Genomic DNA, 17,909 nt, shown 5'->3' with positions numbered 1-17,909 from the left:
TAATTGAATAAATTTCATTCGTGGACAAAATTGGCTACGTGAGAATTCTGCGTGCACAATGTCGTCTGCACGTCAACTAGCAGAAATCGCAATTATTTATATTCGTAAATTATTATAATTAAATAAGTTAAACTTGCATTTACAATTGGATTCCTTTGGAACATTAAAGAAAACACTGGTAAGATCATTTTAGCGTTTAAGTGATTGAATTTTAGATTGTCGCGTGAAATTTATTCAATTATTATTTAATAATTTTTTTAGTTGTAAAATTATAAAAAATTGTTCTGAAAGAGATTTATTCCTCTCATTTTCCTTGACATTTTTTAAAAAAAAGTAAGTAGACCTCAATTCGATTATTAGAACGGAAGATATAGCAGTATAAAATGTTTTGTTATTATTGCAAATCTCGTAAACTAAAAAATATTTTAAGCTGAAATTTACGTTAAAGATTAGTCTTACTATATATAACAATATTCCAAAGTTTCATTGCAATCGGTTAACCTACTCCGAAAAAGTCAAAATCTCACCTGGAATCGCACATATATAAAAACTTTTTTTGTGGAAGTGGTACTTCCAGGATTACCGACCTCAGTATACTATGTTTTCGGGGTCACTGATTACGAATCTGAGGTCAGTTTTTAAAAATTCAAAACGCCGAATGCAATATGGCATGTTTTTTGCCCTAGCGCGCTCTGACCCATTATAGGACACTCACTTAATTGTTTATAACTTTTAAACGGCTCGATATTTTCGTTTGAAATTTTCAGAATATATTTTTCAGTAGTTTTACAATCAATTTATGAAAAGAAAAAAAATTTAATTTTTTGAAGCTCTATACCTATTTCCCCCCATAAAAGGATTGAAATTATTGTTAGCTAATACAGCTATTAATTAGCTTCCATAGCTAACATGTTTTGATATGGAAGCTAAATATTAGTTACCAGAACTAAAAATTCGCTATCCATTTAATAGCAAACTCATTTTTCTCCGTTTTCTTACATAGCACACGATTTGATAAAAATTTTATTAAATTTATCATTTTAGGTATTTTATTTCTTGACTATTTCCCGGTTTGTTTTTCGTTTCCCGGTTAGTTCCCGGTTCGTAGACACTCTCTTAATTAATTAACTAAGAAAAGTTAATAAAAAATGAAATATTTTACGAACAAATAAAATTAGAATAGTTTTAAAAACCCCACTCTAATGCATATCGAAATCCGCATCCAACGAGCCCTATATGAACTATTTCGGATAAACGGGTGTTGAATTAATAATTACTAATAAAAATTATTTAAATAATTAATAACATTTGAAGGAATGAAGATAGGGACGCATGAATATGTTCTAAAAATCATTAGTTAGAATTTTCATTTTATGGAATTTCATTTGTCAATACTTTAGGCCCCTTTTTGAAGGTTATGTATTTCTAAATGTAATTTAATTATATGCATGTGATTTAATTACTAAGTTAAGAGATATATATTCTGAAATTGTAAATAAAAATATTTTTCAAAAAATCGTAGCAAATGACATACTCAACATATTTAACTATGAATTTTATGATATTGAAATAACATACTTCAGTTATAGGGAAATATTCAAAATATAATACATTACTCATTAATAACTATATATTTAAAGTAGATAAAAAAATTGATAGCAAAATACCTTTCTTTTTCTGTTAGTTTTTCTTGATGCAAACTGTCAAAACTACATAATAAACAAACAAAAAAACATATCAACTACATTTGTTTATCACCATTTGTTTACATTCAGAAACACAAAAAAAATCTTCGCTCACATGGTACACCCCAGGGCTGAGAACAAACACTATAAGCTGCTTCTACAACATCTTTCTTTTTGTTGATAATTCTTAAACGGAACGTATCGCAATCGTAACGGACAAATGAGTTAGAGAAGGATGAAGATATATGCTGTCGTTCTCTATCTCTAAAGGCCTTTCTCCAATAGGAACCTAAACTTTTGCGTTGCGTGACTGACGCGTTGATTTTAGAATTGGTTGCCAATAGCAACCGACGCAATGCATACGCAACGCAAGAGTTTAGGATCCTATTGGAGAAAGGCCTTAAGGCCCTTTCCAGAATGGAGCTAAACGCAACGCATCGCAATGCTAAGGTCCATTCCACAATAGCTAAACGCAAAGTTAAAGCGCACGTAAAGATGACGCGCGCGTTGGTTCTAACCAACCAAACCAACGAGCGCGTCATCTTTGCGTGCGCTTTAACTTTGCGTTTAGCTATTGTGGAATGGACCTAACCAACCAAACCAACGCGCGCGTCATCTTTGCGTGTGCTTAAACTTTGCGTTTAGCTATTGTGGAATGGACCTAAGGCTGCAGTCGCATGGCAGCGTTTTGCGTTGCGTTTTGTCACTAGACCCTGAGTGTAAACATAGCAAACATATATCTGCATCTCTTTTACACTCATGGTCTAGTGACAAAACGCAAAACATATATCTGCATCTCTTTTACACTCAGGGTCTAGTGACAAAAAGCAACGCAAAACGCTGCCATGGGACTGCAGCCTAAGCAAATGGGGATGCGTCGCGTTTGCGTTTAGCTCCATTCTGGAGAGGGCCTTAGAGCCTGTCCAGAATAGACCAAAAACGTGAACGTAACGTATCCATTTAATACGGAAGCTTCTATGCGCCACCTCGTAACGAGGCGAAACCAACTTAGGTCGGAGTTACATGTTTATGTAAATGCAGAATGCAAAACCGAAAATAATGAGAGAGGATAGTGATATATCCCTGTCCTTTTCACTCTCATTATTTTCGGTTTTGCATTCTGCATTTACATCAACATGTAAATCCAACCTAAGTTGGTTTCGCTTCGAGGTGGCGCATAGAAGCTTCCGTTTAATAGTGTGTCTCCAATTAGGCTGTGTCAGTTCATCGAGATATTTCGAGTTCAAGAAATGACGTAAGAGGCCTGGAAGGACACAATGTTATTCTTATGGGGAAGAAAATTTGTTTCCACTTTCACCAATTTTATTCATACTTTAAACATGGAAAACGCTTGTTGACATTATAATAAAATTAAAATGTGTGTTGATAATTAATTTTGTTATATATTTGATTCAATTGCATTGATAGATTCTCTCAATTCGTGATAAAATATAAATTTTGAGGTTAAGGGTGTTTGTTTACTAATCACATTTTACATTTTAACAACATTATTAAACAATATCCAGTATGCATGTTATTAAAAAGATATAAAATATATATTTTAAGTGGGAATTACCACAGCAGTAAAAGATTTCAAGTTAGTAAACAAACACCCTTAACCTCAAAATTTATATTTTATCACGAATTGAGAGAATCTATCAATGCAATTGAATCAAATATATAACAAAATTAATTATCAACACACATTTTAATTTTATTATAATGTCAACAAGCGTTTTCCATGTTTAAAGTGTAAATAAAATTGGTGAAAGTGGAAACAAATTTTCTTCCCCATAAGAATAACACTGTGTCGTCTGTTTGTTGTCCCTCCAGGCCTCTGACGTCATATCTTGAACTCGAAATATCTCGATGAACTGACACAGCCAAATGAAGTTGAATTTTTTTAATATCTCGCTTAAATGAAATTTGAACCTAAGTGTATTAGGATTTTAGTTTCTGTTTTTAATAACCTATTTAATACAATAATAAAAAACGATTTTATTTATTAATAAATTTTATTATTGCATTAAATAGGTAATTAAAAATGGAAACTAAAATCCTATCCAGTAAAAAAAAAAGAATTGGGAGTATGCGATAAGAATTGGTGGTAACTTAAGCTGAATTCGATTTGGCGAAAAAACCGAATTGGAACGTTACGGTGAATTATTTTTTTCTTACCGTGAATTCTTTTTTCTTAAACATTTGAATTGACGTTCGTTTATTCGAGTTTGCATTATAAATGAATAAAATAAATGCTTCGAAGTCTAAAAAAGCCGATTTGAAATAAGAAATATATAATTTAAAAAAAATAAATGAAAGCGAAGTGTGACAGATTCACCGACGATTTTATCAAGTGAGTAGTGTTCATATGATAAATTTACCATATAAGTAGTACTCACATGGTAAAATTGTCGGTAAATCTATCACATTTCACTTTTATTTTTTTTTTTAAATTATATATTTCTTATTCCTAATCGGCTTTTTTAGACTTCGAAACATTTATTCTTATTCATTTATAATGCAAACTCGAATAAACCAACGTCAATTCAAATGTTTAAGAGAAAAGAATTCACGGTAAGAAAAAAATAATTCACAGTAACGTTCCAATTCGGTTTTTTCGCCAAACCGCATTCAACTTAAGTTACCACCAATTCTTTTCGCTTACTCCTAATTCTTTTTTTTACTGGGTAATACACTTAGGTTCCAAAATTTCATTTAAGCGAAATATTAAAAAAATTCGACTTCATCCCGTACATTTCTTATGTTTGTTTGCAGTGATGGGTACGTATAATACGTGGTTTTCTACGTGTATAATACTACGTAAATTACGTGCCAAGTTTTCTACACGATGTATATTACATTTGATCACGTGATTTAAGAGCGGAAATTTTAAATTCTTCATTAAAATACATCATTCATTACTTTACACTATTGAAAGAGAAAGTTGTTAAGATAAACAAAATTTAGGTAATTATTAATTATTTTAACAATTATAAAACAAAATTTTTAATTATTGAAATGTTTTTATATCGGTTGTATTTCTAAGTTGGTTTCACAGATAAGAGTGAGCACCGGACCACGTGCATAATAACATAACCTATATTCTAAGTATTATATTGTCAGTCTAGTCGTTTGGTATCTCCCAAAATAAACAATTTTTAAATAAAAACTTTATAAACAATAACAAACAATAATAATACGCTTATATCCAGTGTTTTTCATAATGTTTTGACAAATTAAACATTTAGCAACATTTTTATCAGTGCCTAGCTCTTTCATCCGCTCAAATTCCATTTTTTCCCAGGGCAAACCCTCTTTAAAAGATTTTCTTTTACTTTTTCTGACCATTTCTATTTTATTTTAAGACTTTAATTTAAATAGAATGATAAGAAAAATTCGTTATGGCAAAAATCAGAGGATCATATAGATGTCAAAATGTCAGTGTTTTTTTATACATTTTATACGTATATTACGTCGAAAACGTATTATACGTACAAAACTTCGTGTGACGCGTCACAACCCATCACTGTTTGTTTGTACACCGCTTAATCGCCATTTTGGATTTCCTCCCACCCAACTTGAATAACCTGATTTCTCTACGCTTTTCTATACAAATGTCAGCTGTCAATATCCACTGTTTGGTGTAAATACGGTGTAGTTTATAAGAAATTGAAAAATTTTACTGTTAACAATTTTAAAAAACTTTGTGCATTTTAAAATTCATTAAATTAGTGATTTTTTTAATAATTATTTTTATACAATGGGCAATGCTGATACTAAATTAAATTTTCGAAAAGCTGTTGTTCAACTTACATCTAAGTCACAGGTAATAAATGAAATTAAATAGAAAAATACAGCACATATTTTTTTATTAAATATTATTTTCCGTATTTTATTAGTTATCAAATAATTTTGTCTATTTACAATAAATTTAAATAGGAAATCGAATAAACAATAAAGAACATTTTTTTATTTATAATGAAGTATGAATAAGAAAATTTACTTAATCTTCAATGTATCTTATTGCTTTTGTATTATTTTATCTAAATAAATTAAATTTTTTAAAATCAATGTTTTTCATTCAAATTCAGTATGTAGAATTCATCTTAACCTTAAAAATGAAACCTTTCTGCATTCTGTTTCTTAGATACCTTTGAGACTATATTTTTTTAAGTCTGTTAATAAAATAATAATGAAATTTATCAGAATTATTAATCACTATTCTCAATCTACGTTTTCATTAATAATCAGATTAAATATTAATTTCATAATTATTTAATTTACAAATTAAGGCAAATGACACTTTTTTCGTCATACTTATATGTGAAATAATAATAATAATATAACTTCATGAAAATAAATAGCTTGTAAACTATTCAAACTTAGACATATGGAAAGTATAAATCTTTTTTAAAATGCTTCCAGAAAATATTATTGTGTTCGGAATTTCTAAACAGTGTTTGTTAAATAGAAATTTGTCAGAAATTTTATTAAAAATACGTCTTTACAATGATTTCTCGTTTTTTTTTTATTAAATTCTTTTTTTTAATAATTTCTAAAATTATTTATTTTTACAAAAAAAAAGAATAATCAATATTTTCTTCAAATTCTCGTTTTTTTATTAATTTTTCAACCAATTTTTGAAATTATTAAAATTATCTATTTTTTTTCTTTTCTAAGATTTTCTATTTCCTTATTTATTTATTTATTTTTCTATTTTCCATTATCTTTTAATTTTTGAAATTGTTGCGTTTTTAATTTTTCCTTTTAATTCTTTTTTGAAATTTGTGTGGGAAAAAATTTTTGATTACAAATATTTTAAAAAAAATTATAAAAAGTAGTGGAAGTGAAAGTTTTGACGTTTTAAGTGACATTGGCATTTTCAAAATCACATAACAATCTCAAAATTTTATGAATTTTAATTTTCAAACAGGAAAATTTGAAACATTTTTCATGAACTTTTTAATAAAAAAAAATTGTTTTTCAAAAAAATTTATAACTCTTTTTTTCAAAATTAAGTCTTACTTGCCTTAAAAAAATCGAATTTAAAAAAAAAATTTTAATTTATTTTAGAAAGTTAACTATAAAAATCATTTAGAGTCAATTGAGGTAAATGGGGATAAAATCTCTATTTTTCACAAATTACGTAAGTTTTTTCTTTTAAAAGGTAATATTTTCGGGTTTATTTTTTTTAAAGTTATTTACATTCCCAGAATTAATTTTATGCAATAGAAAAAAATTTAGATAAGCTTTAAATGCATGAAACTGACTGTCCTCATTTACCCCAAGATTTAGAAAATTTTATAAAATTGAGGGATGAGCATGAGGCACAGCATAGTTTCTAGAAAAGGTTTAAGAAAAAAGTTTCCTTAAATATATATATATTAACCAATTGAATTTTTTTTTATTTTTTTTTTATTTCAGTATTTTGTCTCGCATTTAAAAAAAACAGACTTAAAAATCATACAAAAATTATTTCTTATTCCTTATGACTCCTATAACAGAAATTCACTTGAATTTTTGATTTTTGTCAATTTGGTTAATAATAACAGGCTGTTTCCATTTACCCCAAAAATTTGAAAACTGAGGGTAAATGGAAACAGCTTGTTATTATTAACCAAATTGACAAAAATTAAAAATTCAAGTGAGTTTCTGTTATAGGAGTCATAAGGAATAAGAAATAATTTTTGTATGATTTTTAAGTCTGTTTTTTTTCAAATGCGAGACAAAATACTGAAACAGTTTGACTTTGATTTTAAAGTTTTTATGCATTGAGCGATAACTTGAATTATCTTGCTGCCAATTGTCAAGATAAAAGCTTGACAATACTCCGAACCTCTTACAGGTGATCTGAGTTTAAAATATTGACGTTGAACTTAATTTTAAAACTGTAAATTGAGCTCCAACACCTCTTGTCCCCAAATTTTATTAGATATCATTATTTTCTAGGCAAATTTTTATTTTTCGAATTAGCATTTAAAAGAATTTTTTATAAATAAATTTTTACTTAACAGAATTTTTAAGTACCGAATTTTTATTTGTCAGAATTTATAATTCACATAATTTCTATTTATCCAACTTTTTATTGAAAATAATTCTATAATATGTTGGGCAGTCTAGCTCGAACAGTTTTGATCGGATTGACTTCAGCCAAAGTTTTTTTTGATCGTTATTTACTAACTAATGCTTTAGAGTACGTAGCGGATTTTTTATTAATTTGTTTGGTTTTTTTGGCAATAGATTTTTTGAAAAAATTTCGCCCTAAAAATCGACTTTTTCCTTTAAATAGCTGCCAAACCCACAAAAATTAATATTTTTAAAATATCCTACGTACTCTAAAGCTAAATCTATCACAGATTTAGAAAAAATTTGAATTTTTGTTTTATATTAAACGGTCTAACCGGAATCTTGCCCACCGATTTGCCCTGCAGAGAAACGAGACCAACTTTAGCGGCATCTATAGTCAAAAAGTTAACAAATAAAGTTCTCTAAACCAAATTTTGATTACTTTATTCCTGTGACTTAAAAAAATTCATGAAAAACAGATTCAAAAGAGACCTCAAAGGTGTCACTCCCCCTTAAGTGAAAGAGATCCTAGTGGCCAAAAAAATTTTATTATGAAAAATAAAAAAAGCAAAAATTTTGCTTTTAAACAAATTATATAAACAAAAAGCACTATCAGGCCCACTCCGAAATTTATTACAAAATTTTCTTATTATTATCATGTAGGTACGTAAAAATAAAAAATTATAAAATGTTTATAAAAAACTCAAATTTTTTTTCGTTAACATATTTTAAAAGTTGATGAAAAAATTGAATTTTTTTGTATTTTGGCCATTATTCCTAAATTCAAAACTTTTAGAGTTAGATGTCATTGAAGTTGAAAACTCGACAAACCAGATTTTAAAAAATTCATAACCCGTAAAGAGCACTTATAAAAAAATTCGTTAACGGATTTTTTCTATAATGAACGAAAAAAAATATATTTACCTTATCGCTCATATGTTACATAAGTCATATGACATATCTTTGAATATTTATTATTTTGAAAGGTCTCATTCATTAGTTGATAAAAAAACAAACAAAACTATGTAAATTAAAAAAAAACGTATGAAAATTAATATTCTTTTCATTCATTTTTTGAAAAATAAAAACAAAAATTAAAATTAATTAGTATTGAAAAACACGTCTACTCTCTACTACAAAGAAACATAAAAAGTCCCGAAGAGTTAATACTTTTTTTGTAGTTTTTGTAGTCACTGACTATTCCTGCCCCGGTCTTCCCTTTATGTTAATTGTTAAATATGGAGTGGTAATTTAATTTTTTATTATAATAGAATTATATTGAAGAAATGTTCATCTGTCAGCATCGCAAGTTTATAATGATGTAAATATTTGTAATTTCGTTTCAGGAAATTGATGCAAATGATGATACTTTTTGGGATCAGTTCTGGTGTGAAAATGTTTCGAGTGTTCAAGATATTTTTACATTAATACCAGCTCCTGAAATTCGAATACTGCGAGAGGAAGCGCCTTTAAATTTAGGAAATTTATGTTACAAAGCAGTAGAAAAATTAGTAAAGGCCGTTGATTGTAGTTGTCGTACACAAGGAGAGCATCAAACAGTTTTAAATTGTTGTCGTTTATTAACGCGTTTATTACCTTATATATTTGAAGATTTAGAATGGAAAGGATTCTTTTGGGAGAGCTTACCAGGCAAAGAAGAAGAACAAAGTATGCCTTTGGCGCATTCTTTACTTAATGCACTCTGCGTATGTTATTTATCAGTTCAAGATTATAAAAATAAATTACAATTGACAAAATAATATAATGTAGTAAATTGGGTTTAATTAATTACGGACATTTTGAAATTTTTATTCAATTCATGCAGATTTTTTTCCAATTATCATAAAATGTGTAATTATAACCAGAGATAGGAACATTAAAATAAATATTAAAAACGTGCCGTGAATTATATTTTGAAGTGTCCCAAATTATTTTAACTCAAAATTACATCATATTTAAAGGAAGTAAACTGTTTTTTAATTTTAGGATCTACTTTTTTGTCCGGATTTTACAGTGTTCTCGAGCAAAAAATCAGGCCCTGTAAGTATGTTAATATATCATATACTATTAATAAAAGTTCTTATTATTTTTAAATAGTTTTACTTTTAATGTTTACTAAAAATTTAAGAAAATTTCTTACACCTTGCAGGATAAAGCTGAGGAATTACAATCTGTAGATAGTTGTGAATATATTTGGGAAGCTGGTGTAGGATTTGCACATTCGCCACCTAGACATCCGTTACTTGATGCTAATAGAACGGAATTATTAAAATTACTTTTAACATGTTTCAGCGAAACTATGTACAGTCCACCTATAGATCTATCTGAATCTCCAAACAAATGGATTCAATATTTAACAAGTGGAGAAAATAGGTACATATTTATTAAATCCATTTCAACAGAAAATGTATTAAAAAAATTAAATGAAACGGGTTGTCCTAACATTGAAAAAAATCGCAAGGTCCGAATTTTAGAATTCAAAGAATTTTAATTAAAAAATATGTAAATAATTGAATTGTATATGAAAATATTGAAGAATCATGTTTATTTAGGTTTAAAAATATTAATTGCTACTAATAGTTAAAGGTGGACATTAAAAGGCCTTGAATTTTTTTCGTTAACGAATGTATAAAAGTTTAATTAACTTTTGCCAAATTAATCGTACATACGAAATGTATATTCTATTTATTATATGAAGATTAATTCAATTTTTCGAATTGAAAATGTTTCTTAATTTTTAATCGATGCATATTGGGATGCATAAAGTACTTCTTAATTTATTTTAATACATTCTTTTTGTTGAATCGTTAAAAAATGAAAAATTAGATATAATAATATGACTTTGTTATAGGCATGCTTTGCCTATGTTTACATCTTTATTGAATACAGTCTGCGCTTATGATCCAGTAGGACTGGGAGTTCCATACAATCATCTCATATTTACGGATTCTTTAGAGCCTTTAGTAGATGTTGCTTTACAAATTTTGATAGTAACCCTTGATCATGACACAAGTAGTGGAATCTCTATTGAAGAAGGTGCAGTTGGTGATAATCTCTTCATAAATTATTTAAGTCGTATTCATCGAGATGAAGGTAATAATTTTAACAAAGTATTTATTCTTTCTAAAAGAAGTACATTTAATCAAAAGTCTAAATAAATCGAAAACTCGAATGAGGTGCATTGTATGATTGGTCGAAGTAAAATAGCGCGCGCTTATTTGAAATAATATAAATTCAAATAATTGCAAAGAAAAAATCGTCTAAAAAAATAATTATATCTAAAAAAAAATTTTTTAAATTGAAAATTCTAACTATTTATTTTTATGGATTAATTTACTTATTTATTTAAAAAAGAAGAATTTCCTAAGGCTTTATCTTCATCAATAATCATGTGCCCCTTAATATTATTTTTAAAAAAATATAGTATCAATAAGAAAAAAACAAAGGGAAATTAAATGATAAATAACAGTGAATAGGAAAGCAAAAGACTTTTCCATAAAGTCATCGACTGCGCTATTAGAATAAAAGAAATTAGATCTTTTTTTAATGTCTGGAACTTCTTAATTAACTTTTATATGTTACTTTTATATATTTTGCTTTTCTAGATTTCCAGTTTATTTTAAAAGGAATTACAAGGCTACTAAATAATCCACTTTTGCAAACTTATTTGCCAAACTCAACAAAGAAGGTTCACTTTCATCAAGAATTATTAGTTCTTTTCTGGAAAATGTGTGATTATAATAAAAAATTTTTGTACTATGTACTTAAAAGTTCCGACGTTTTGGAAGTTCTAGTTCCAATTTTATATCATTTAAATGACTCAAGGGCTGACCAATGTAAGTTGAATAGTTTAAAAAAATTTCCGTATTTTTTTAATTATGTTACATTTATTAAATTTGTATTTATTAACAGCTCGCGTTGGATTAATGCATATTGGTGTTTTTATTCTGCTACTTCTAAGTGGAGAACGTAATTTTGGTGTTCGATTAAATAAGCCATACACAGCAACTGTTCCCATGGATATTCCGGTTTTTACTGGTAATAATTTGCGTCTTATATTAAAATAATAATTCAACTTTTTTTTAACAGTTAAGTAGAATGTGTAAAATAAACGTACTGCAACGATTGATAAGAATTCTTATATAAAGAGTTAATATTGATATTAACATAAATATTTTTTAGGTACACATGCTGACCTTTTAATCACAGTCTTTCATAAAATAATCACTACCGGTCATCAAAGACTACAACCTTTATTTGACTGTTTACTGACGATACTAGTTAATGTTTCACCTTATTTGAAAACATTATCGATGGTAGCTAGTACAAAATTGCTGCATTTATTAGAGGCATTTAGTACTCCTTGGTTTCTTTTTTCAGCACCTTCGAATCATCATTTAATATTTTTTTTACTTGAAATTTTTAATAACATTATACAGGTAAGTTTAAGAATTAAAAACAAAGTTCTTATCTGTATTTACGAATATTTTTCAGTGCATTAGAAGCTACTATCAAAATTATTTCATATTCATATTTTAAAGTATAAAAAAAATGTTTAACACTCATTTTTATTTATATTTTATAGAACTAATTGTATATATCTTATAATTTTTATTTCAAAAATATTGAACACTTGGTTGGTTGCCATATGAATGTGTTAAAATTATTTTAACACTCCATTTCAACTTTTTAAAAATAAAACTTCAATTTGTTCCGAATGAAGCACCTGTGTTATATGCTGATTATTTAATTAATAGAAGTGAAGGCTATAATTAAACAATAGTTAATTTGGAATTTAATAGACTTAAATTGAACATTTCTGAGTCTCTCGTCAACTCATTTGACAGTAGTGAATTAGTTTTATATTGATTTAATATATGAAATTTAATTTTCAGTATCAATTTGATGGTAACAGCAATTTGGTATACACAATAATTCGAAAGCGACAAGTTTTTCATGCTTTAGCTAATCTTCCAACCGATTGTAATACTATTGCTAAATCTCTCAATAAAAGACAAAGAAGATATGCTGGTAACAATTCATCAAATGAAAGTATTAGCGAAGCTGCAATGGAAGGTTCCCGTCCTGCTCAACCTGCAGAACCTGGCACTTTAAAAGCAACTTTATTAGAAACACCTGGTATGTTTATTTATTTGTAATCTCTAAAATTATTTAATTTAGACCATTTTTGCCAAGAAAAAAAGGTTTTATTTTTTCTTCGACTACTGAATAGTCAGAGAAGTCAGGAAATTTTAAAAAATGTGCTGGAAAAATTATAAGATGTCAAAAATGTTCATGCGTTAAAAATCAGTCTCCAGCGACCCTTAAAAACATTGAATTATCCTTGAATTTATTTTTTATACCTTGAAAATATTTAAATCACTTTGAAGTTTAAAACAATATAATAATAATATAATAATAATATAATAATAATATAACAATAATAACCTTGAATTATTAAAATTTTATAAAATAATATTTATAGTTTAAAACACTATACACACAGTCACAGTCATTCAAATTCATACCCCAAATTTTTTGACTGAAAAAATTTTCAAAATCGAATCAATATTTAAAAATTAAATAATTACATAATAATTTCATCCTTTCATGATGTAGAATAAATTGATTTATGTTTCTAGTAAATAATAATATCTAATATTTTATAGTTTTTGTATAATAACGTTTCCAAAAAAGTGCAACATTTAAGAAATAAACGAAATCACAACGTGAACCTCATACTTTTAATAAATTATAATTTAAAACGAAAATAAATTTACACAATAATATTTTGGCCAATAAACTTAGAAATTCACCTATCACATAAAAGTTTTTAGGCGAGCTGCTGTACCTAGCAGTAGGGCTGCTTCACGAAATGAGAGAATGCTTACGTCCAATAGTTTGTTCACTTTTTCTCAAATTTTTCAAATACGTGCTCAAAAATAAGGTACCTATAACGGAAGCAACAAAAAATCGCATAATTACCAAAAGTTGAAATTAAAGTTAAAAAGTGAGTTTTCTCAAAGATGGACACTTTTGAATTTTAATTTTTTTTTGCACTGCAATCTCTGATGACTGAAGAATTTTTTCCCCTATCTGCAAAAGTGGTTTTTTTTGTTTTTAAATTATTATTTTTAGTTTTATCAGTACAGCTCACAGAATTTCAAGCAGTTATTCTTCAAATATAACCTTTTTCCATTATTAATCATTTGTTTTTTTTTTTAATTTTTAAAAATACATACTATTCAATCTTTACGTCTAGCTTAAAAATTGTAAATAGTAATATAAAAACTAGAAACACCACTTTTGCAGATAAGGAAAAAAATTCTTCAGTCATTAAAGATTGCAGTGCAAAAAAAGTTAAAAATCGAAAGTGTCCATCTTTGAGAAAACTCATTTTTTAATTTAATTTCAACTTTTGGTAATTATGCTATTTTTTGTTGCTTCGGTTATAGGTACCTTATTTTTGAGCACATACTTGAAAAATTTGAGAAACATTTTGTCTAAAATACACTGCTTTTGATGACGTTAAATTTAAAAAAATCATAATTTACTTCATTTTTATCGAATAAAAAATTTCAAAAATACGTTTTTTCTTATCTTTCATGTAGATTTCGAAAAAAATGTTTCGGACAAAAAAATTTTGAATGAAAATTACTCGTGGAATGCCCCATATATACTTGATAATACTAACATGATTTTGCAAAAAGTTCCAAACTGGGCATAATGAGTTTGATGATTTTTAATTAATTTCTATGTATTATTAAAAAAAATTGTTTTAGGAATTGAAAAAATGACGGAAAAAGAATCTGCACATCCCTTGAGCCTTTCGACAGATGCTATTAAATTAAAAGATGACGAAAGCATGGAATTAGAAAATTTATCTGAAGAATCAGCTAACATTGGCCGAGCAAACTCTATTGTGTCGGTATGTTAAGATTTATTTTATGCTTCTGCAGTGGGGAGAGACCGATTGCCCAATCATTTTTTAAGTCTAAAAATTTTATTTTAAAATTTATACATATATCTAAAAATCGTAAGTATTATTTGAAAGCTTAAATCTTTAGTTTTAATTTTGCTACGTACTGTTTTACTGTAAGTCGCTTCTGCCTTGAGTTATAACAATTCTTCAAAATCCTGTTTATGGACATTAGTTTTTGTAATTAAATATGATCAGTTTTTAAACACCTTAGCATTGTTTACTTAAGTTATTGTACACGAATCTAAGAATTTGTATAAAAACAATTTTAAGAGTTCTTCTGATTACTTTGGTTACATGCAATTTGAGTTTAAGACATATTTCTTCTCTGAATTTTTTGTACCTTTTAGTCTCTGAAATTATACTACTCATTTCGAATCCCTTAAATTTCCAATACACGGTTTTAAATTGGAGAATTTGTTGATTTTTCAGCTCTTCATTCGAGAATATTTGATATTTATTGTTATTGATTTTTGGTCTTAAAAAATATTTTAATTTTCCATTAAATCTTTCTCTTTCAAGAAATATAGTGGTAATTCTCAGAAAAAGGAATTTAGATAAATTTAATCTAAATTTTTTGCGCCCTTGCCACGTAAATAATTATTCTTTTATAGAAAATTAATGCTTTTTAGTATTTCATATAAAACGTATCATTTGTCCACAGAGAGGAGGAATCAGAGTTGGAGAGCATATAACTCCTGATGTAAATCAATGGACACCTTCAGTCGAATGGGTGTGCCAGTGGAAAAACAAGCTACCTCTTCAAACAATCATGCGATTGTTGCAAGTTCTTGTACCACAAGTGGAAAAAATTTGCATTGACAAGTAATTATTTTATTAATGTATTGTTTATAGTGAACATTTTGCTGGAAAAATCTATTGCGAATTGACATGAAGATGTGGCCTAATCTATTGGCGACGAAAAGATTCCATAAAAAAACGTGATATTTCAAATTAATGTGAAAATGTTGAGAAAACATTTTCACTTAGATCAACAGTAGTTCTTTCTACAGAAATATTTTAGACATTTTTAATAATTTTTTGTAGAGTATGAATTTTTTTTTTAATTTCAGGCTTTGCACTTATCTACTAAAAGCAACTATTTGCTACTTTTTTTATATTATTTGCTACTATTGGGTTACTTTCTTCAACCTTGCGCTACTAAAAAAGATACTTTTTTAAAATTTTTTAAATTTTTAAAATTTATTTACAATAACATTTCTTTAATTTAGTATAAATAGAATTTGTTATTGATTTTAATAAATGAAAGGATTAAACATTTAAATTATTATTGATTTGCATTTAAATTAAAATAACAACTTCCATCTATATTATAGCATTCATAGACTTAAATTATTTTCTAATTTTAAAAAATAATATTATGGCTTAAATTTTCTTTTTTTTTGTATGACATTAATAATCAAAAGTAAGAGGTTCGGGGCCTTATTTTTTAACCTTAAATTATTATGTACTTTTTGTTCCAAGAGTATTTAATATTCGATACTGAAACTTACCAAAAGTAGAAATTTCTTGATTCTGTACTGAAAAATGATAAAATTGGTGAAGAAATATTCTTCTTTGAAATAATATTCGTATATGAAATTTTTCAGAGCTTGTAACTTTTTTTGGGACCTCCTAACAATTTGAGGTTTTGCAGATATTTTAATATTTATAATATTTAGTTTCTATTAAAACTTGACGTACGTGTTTTATACTTTTTCTTCTAGATATTTAATTTACAAATTTTTACATAGAAAGATTAATATTTTATTGTTTAGGTATCATTTGAAGTTAATAAATTAATATTTCTTTCCTGTAATTGATTTACTAGACATTAACCTTTTCAAAAACAACATTTAATTTTATATTTCTAAAACGAAGCAAAACACCTACGTCAAGTTTTAAAAGAAACTAAAATAAATATAAAAATATCTGCAAAAACTTCAAATTTTTAGGAGTTTCCAAAAAAAGTTACAAACTCTAAAAAATTTCAAAAATTCATCATGAAAAAAATTTCAAATTTTATTTGCCTTTAAAAACGATTTAATTTTAGTAAAAACACAGGATTATACTGGATTAAAATCAAAATTTTAATCAAATTTTTTTGATTTTTTAAAATAAAATTTACATATAGCTGAATAAAACTAAACTTTATGAGATTTAATTTTAATTAAAATAAAATTTGAATTAAATTAATTTCATTCATTTCGTAATTGTATTATATGTATTTCAAAATTTCATACATAAAAAATCTGATTTATAAAAGTTGAGTTAAGAAAAAAATCTACTAAATGAGAATTTAGTTAGATGTATTTTTATTTTAGATGATTAATAAAATTTTACAAATGATACTTAAATTTTTGCAGAGGATTAACGGATGAAAGTGAAATTTTAAAATTTCTTCAACATGGAACACTCGTTGGTTTATTACCAGTGCCTCATCCAATACTTATTCGGAGATATCAAGCAAACACAGGAACGACGGCATGGTTTAGGACATACATGTGGGGCGTTATTTATTTAAGAAATGTAGAACCACCAATATGGTATGACACAGATGTAAAATTATTCGAGATACAAAGAGTTTAAAAGTCATGTCTGTTGAAAACACCATGAATCATATTATATGTATTATTTCTGTTGCAAAAACAATCTTCGGATAAAATTCATGTATATTATAATGATTTAAAATACTGTTTTAACAATTGTAAAATGTCATTCTTAGTCCTAAGGAATATTATTTCCTTCTTCTCACGTTAATGTGATATTCATTTGCATTTTACTTTTTACTGACACTATTCATCATATCTAATATGTAATAAGAAATTGTATCGTAAAAATGTATATGAAACAAACAAAAAAAATTATTTCAGAAAATTATTTTCACAGAACAGTATTTAAGTATAAAATAACAGTTTCTGTATTGTGTGCAATAAATAATGTTTTATTTATTTTTTTTGAATTTCACTTTTACTTTATCTCATATATTTATTTTTTGCAATTTTGCGTTTTTTACGAGTTAATCCCAAAAAACCATGATTTTATGGTGTTTTTATGGTTTTCACCATGATAATAAAATCACCAATTTTCACTATCATTTTCGTAATCAGCGCACCAAAATACGTTAGTATACCCAGTTTTATTAAAATCGGCGAGAGACGCTTACGGAACTATATAAT

At 26.8% G+C, this 17,909-nt stretch overlaps 2 protein-coding genes across 4 annotated transcripts in view; one reads left to right on the top strand and one right to left on the bottom strand.

Moving 5' to 3' along the window:
• Positions 1 to 1,828, bottom strand: part of LOC127282259 (probable ATP-dependent RNA helicase DHX34) — a 143,145-nt gene extending 141,317 nt beyond the window's left edge. For all 3 annotated transcript variants that reach the window (XM_051306433.1, XM_051306434.1, XM_051306432.1), the window contains exon 1: positions 1,668 to 1,828. The gene's annotated coding sequence lies outside the window, so the exon portion shown is untranslated. The remainder of the gene's footprint in view (positions 1 to 1,667) is intronic.
• Positions 1,829 to 5,282: 3,454 nt separating this feature from the next.
• Positions 5,283 to 17,681, top strand: LOC127282260 (protein HID1). Its single transcript, XM_051306435.1, has 12 exons — positions 5,283 to 5,511; positions 9,098 to 9,457; positions 9,738 to 9,791; positions 9,901 to 10,124; positions 10,603 to 10,844; positions 11,357 to 11,587; positions 11,664 to 11,789; positions 11,934 to 12,190; positions 12,647 to 12,890; positions 14,534 to 14,679; positions 15,395 to 15,555; positions 17,097 to 17,681. Exons 1-12 carry the CDS (start codon positions 5,446 to 5,448, stop codon positions 17,317 to 17,319), a joined length of 2,334 nt encoding a protein of 777 aa, XP_051162392.1. The 5' UTR covers positions 5,283 to 5,445; the 3' UTR covers positions 17,320 to 17,681.
• The last annotated feature ends 228 nt before the right edge of the window (positions 17,682 to 17,909 follow it).

The sequence above is a fragment of the Leptopilina boulardi genome, unplaced genomic scaffold (assembly GCF_019393585.1).
Source record: "Leptopilina boulardi isolate dan_hultmark-lab unplaced genomic scaffold, ZJU_Lbou_2.1 LbouV2_292, whole genome shotgun sequence".
In the NCBI taxonomy this organism is placed as follows: Eukaryota; Metazoa; Arthropoda; class Insecta; order Hymenoptera; family Figitidae; genus Leptopilina; species Leptopilina boulardi.
This window is presented reverse-complemented; position numbering and strand designations above follow the sequence as displayed.

Bases quoted from the DNA above. Each gene is read 5' to 3' on its own strand.
- LOC127282260 (XM_051306435.1), top strand. From the start codon at position 5,446: ATGGGCAATGCTGATACTAAATTAAATTTTCGAAAAGCTGTTGTTCAA. The intron at 9,458-9,737 runs GTATGTTATTTA...TTTTAATTTTAG, and splicing joins CTTTACTTAATGCACTCTGC to GATCTACTTTTTTGTCCGGA. The intron at 12,891-14,533 runs GTATGTTTATTT...AAATTGTTTTAG, and splicing joins AACTTTATTAGAAACACCTG to GAATTGAAAAAATGACGGAA.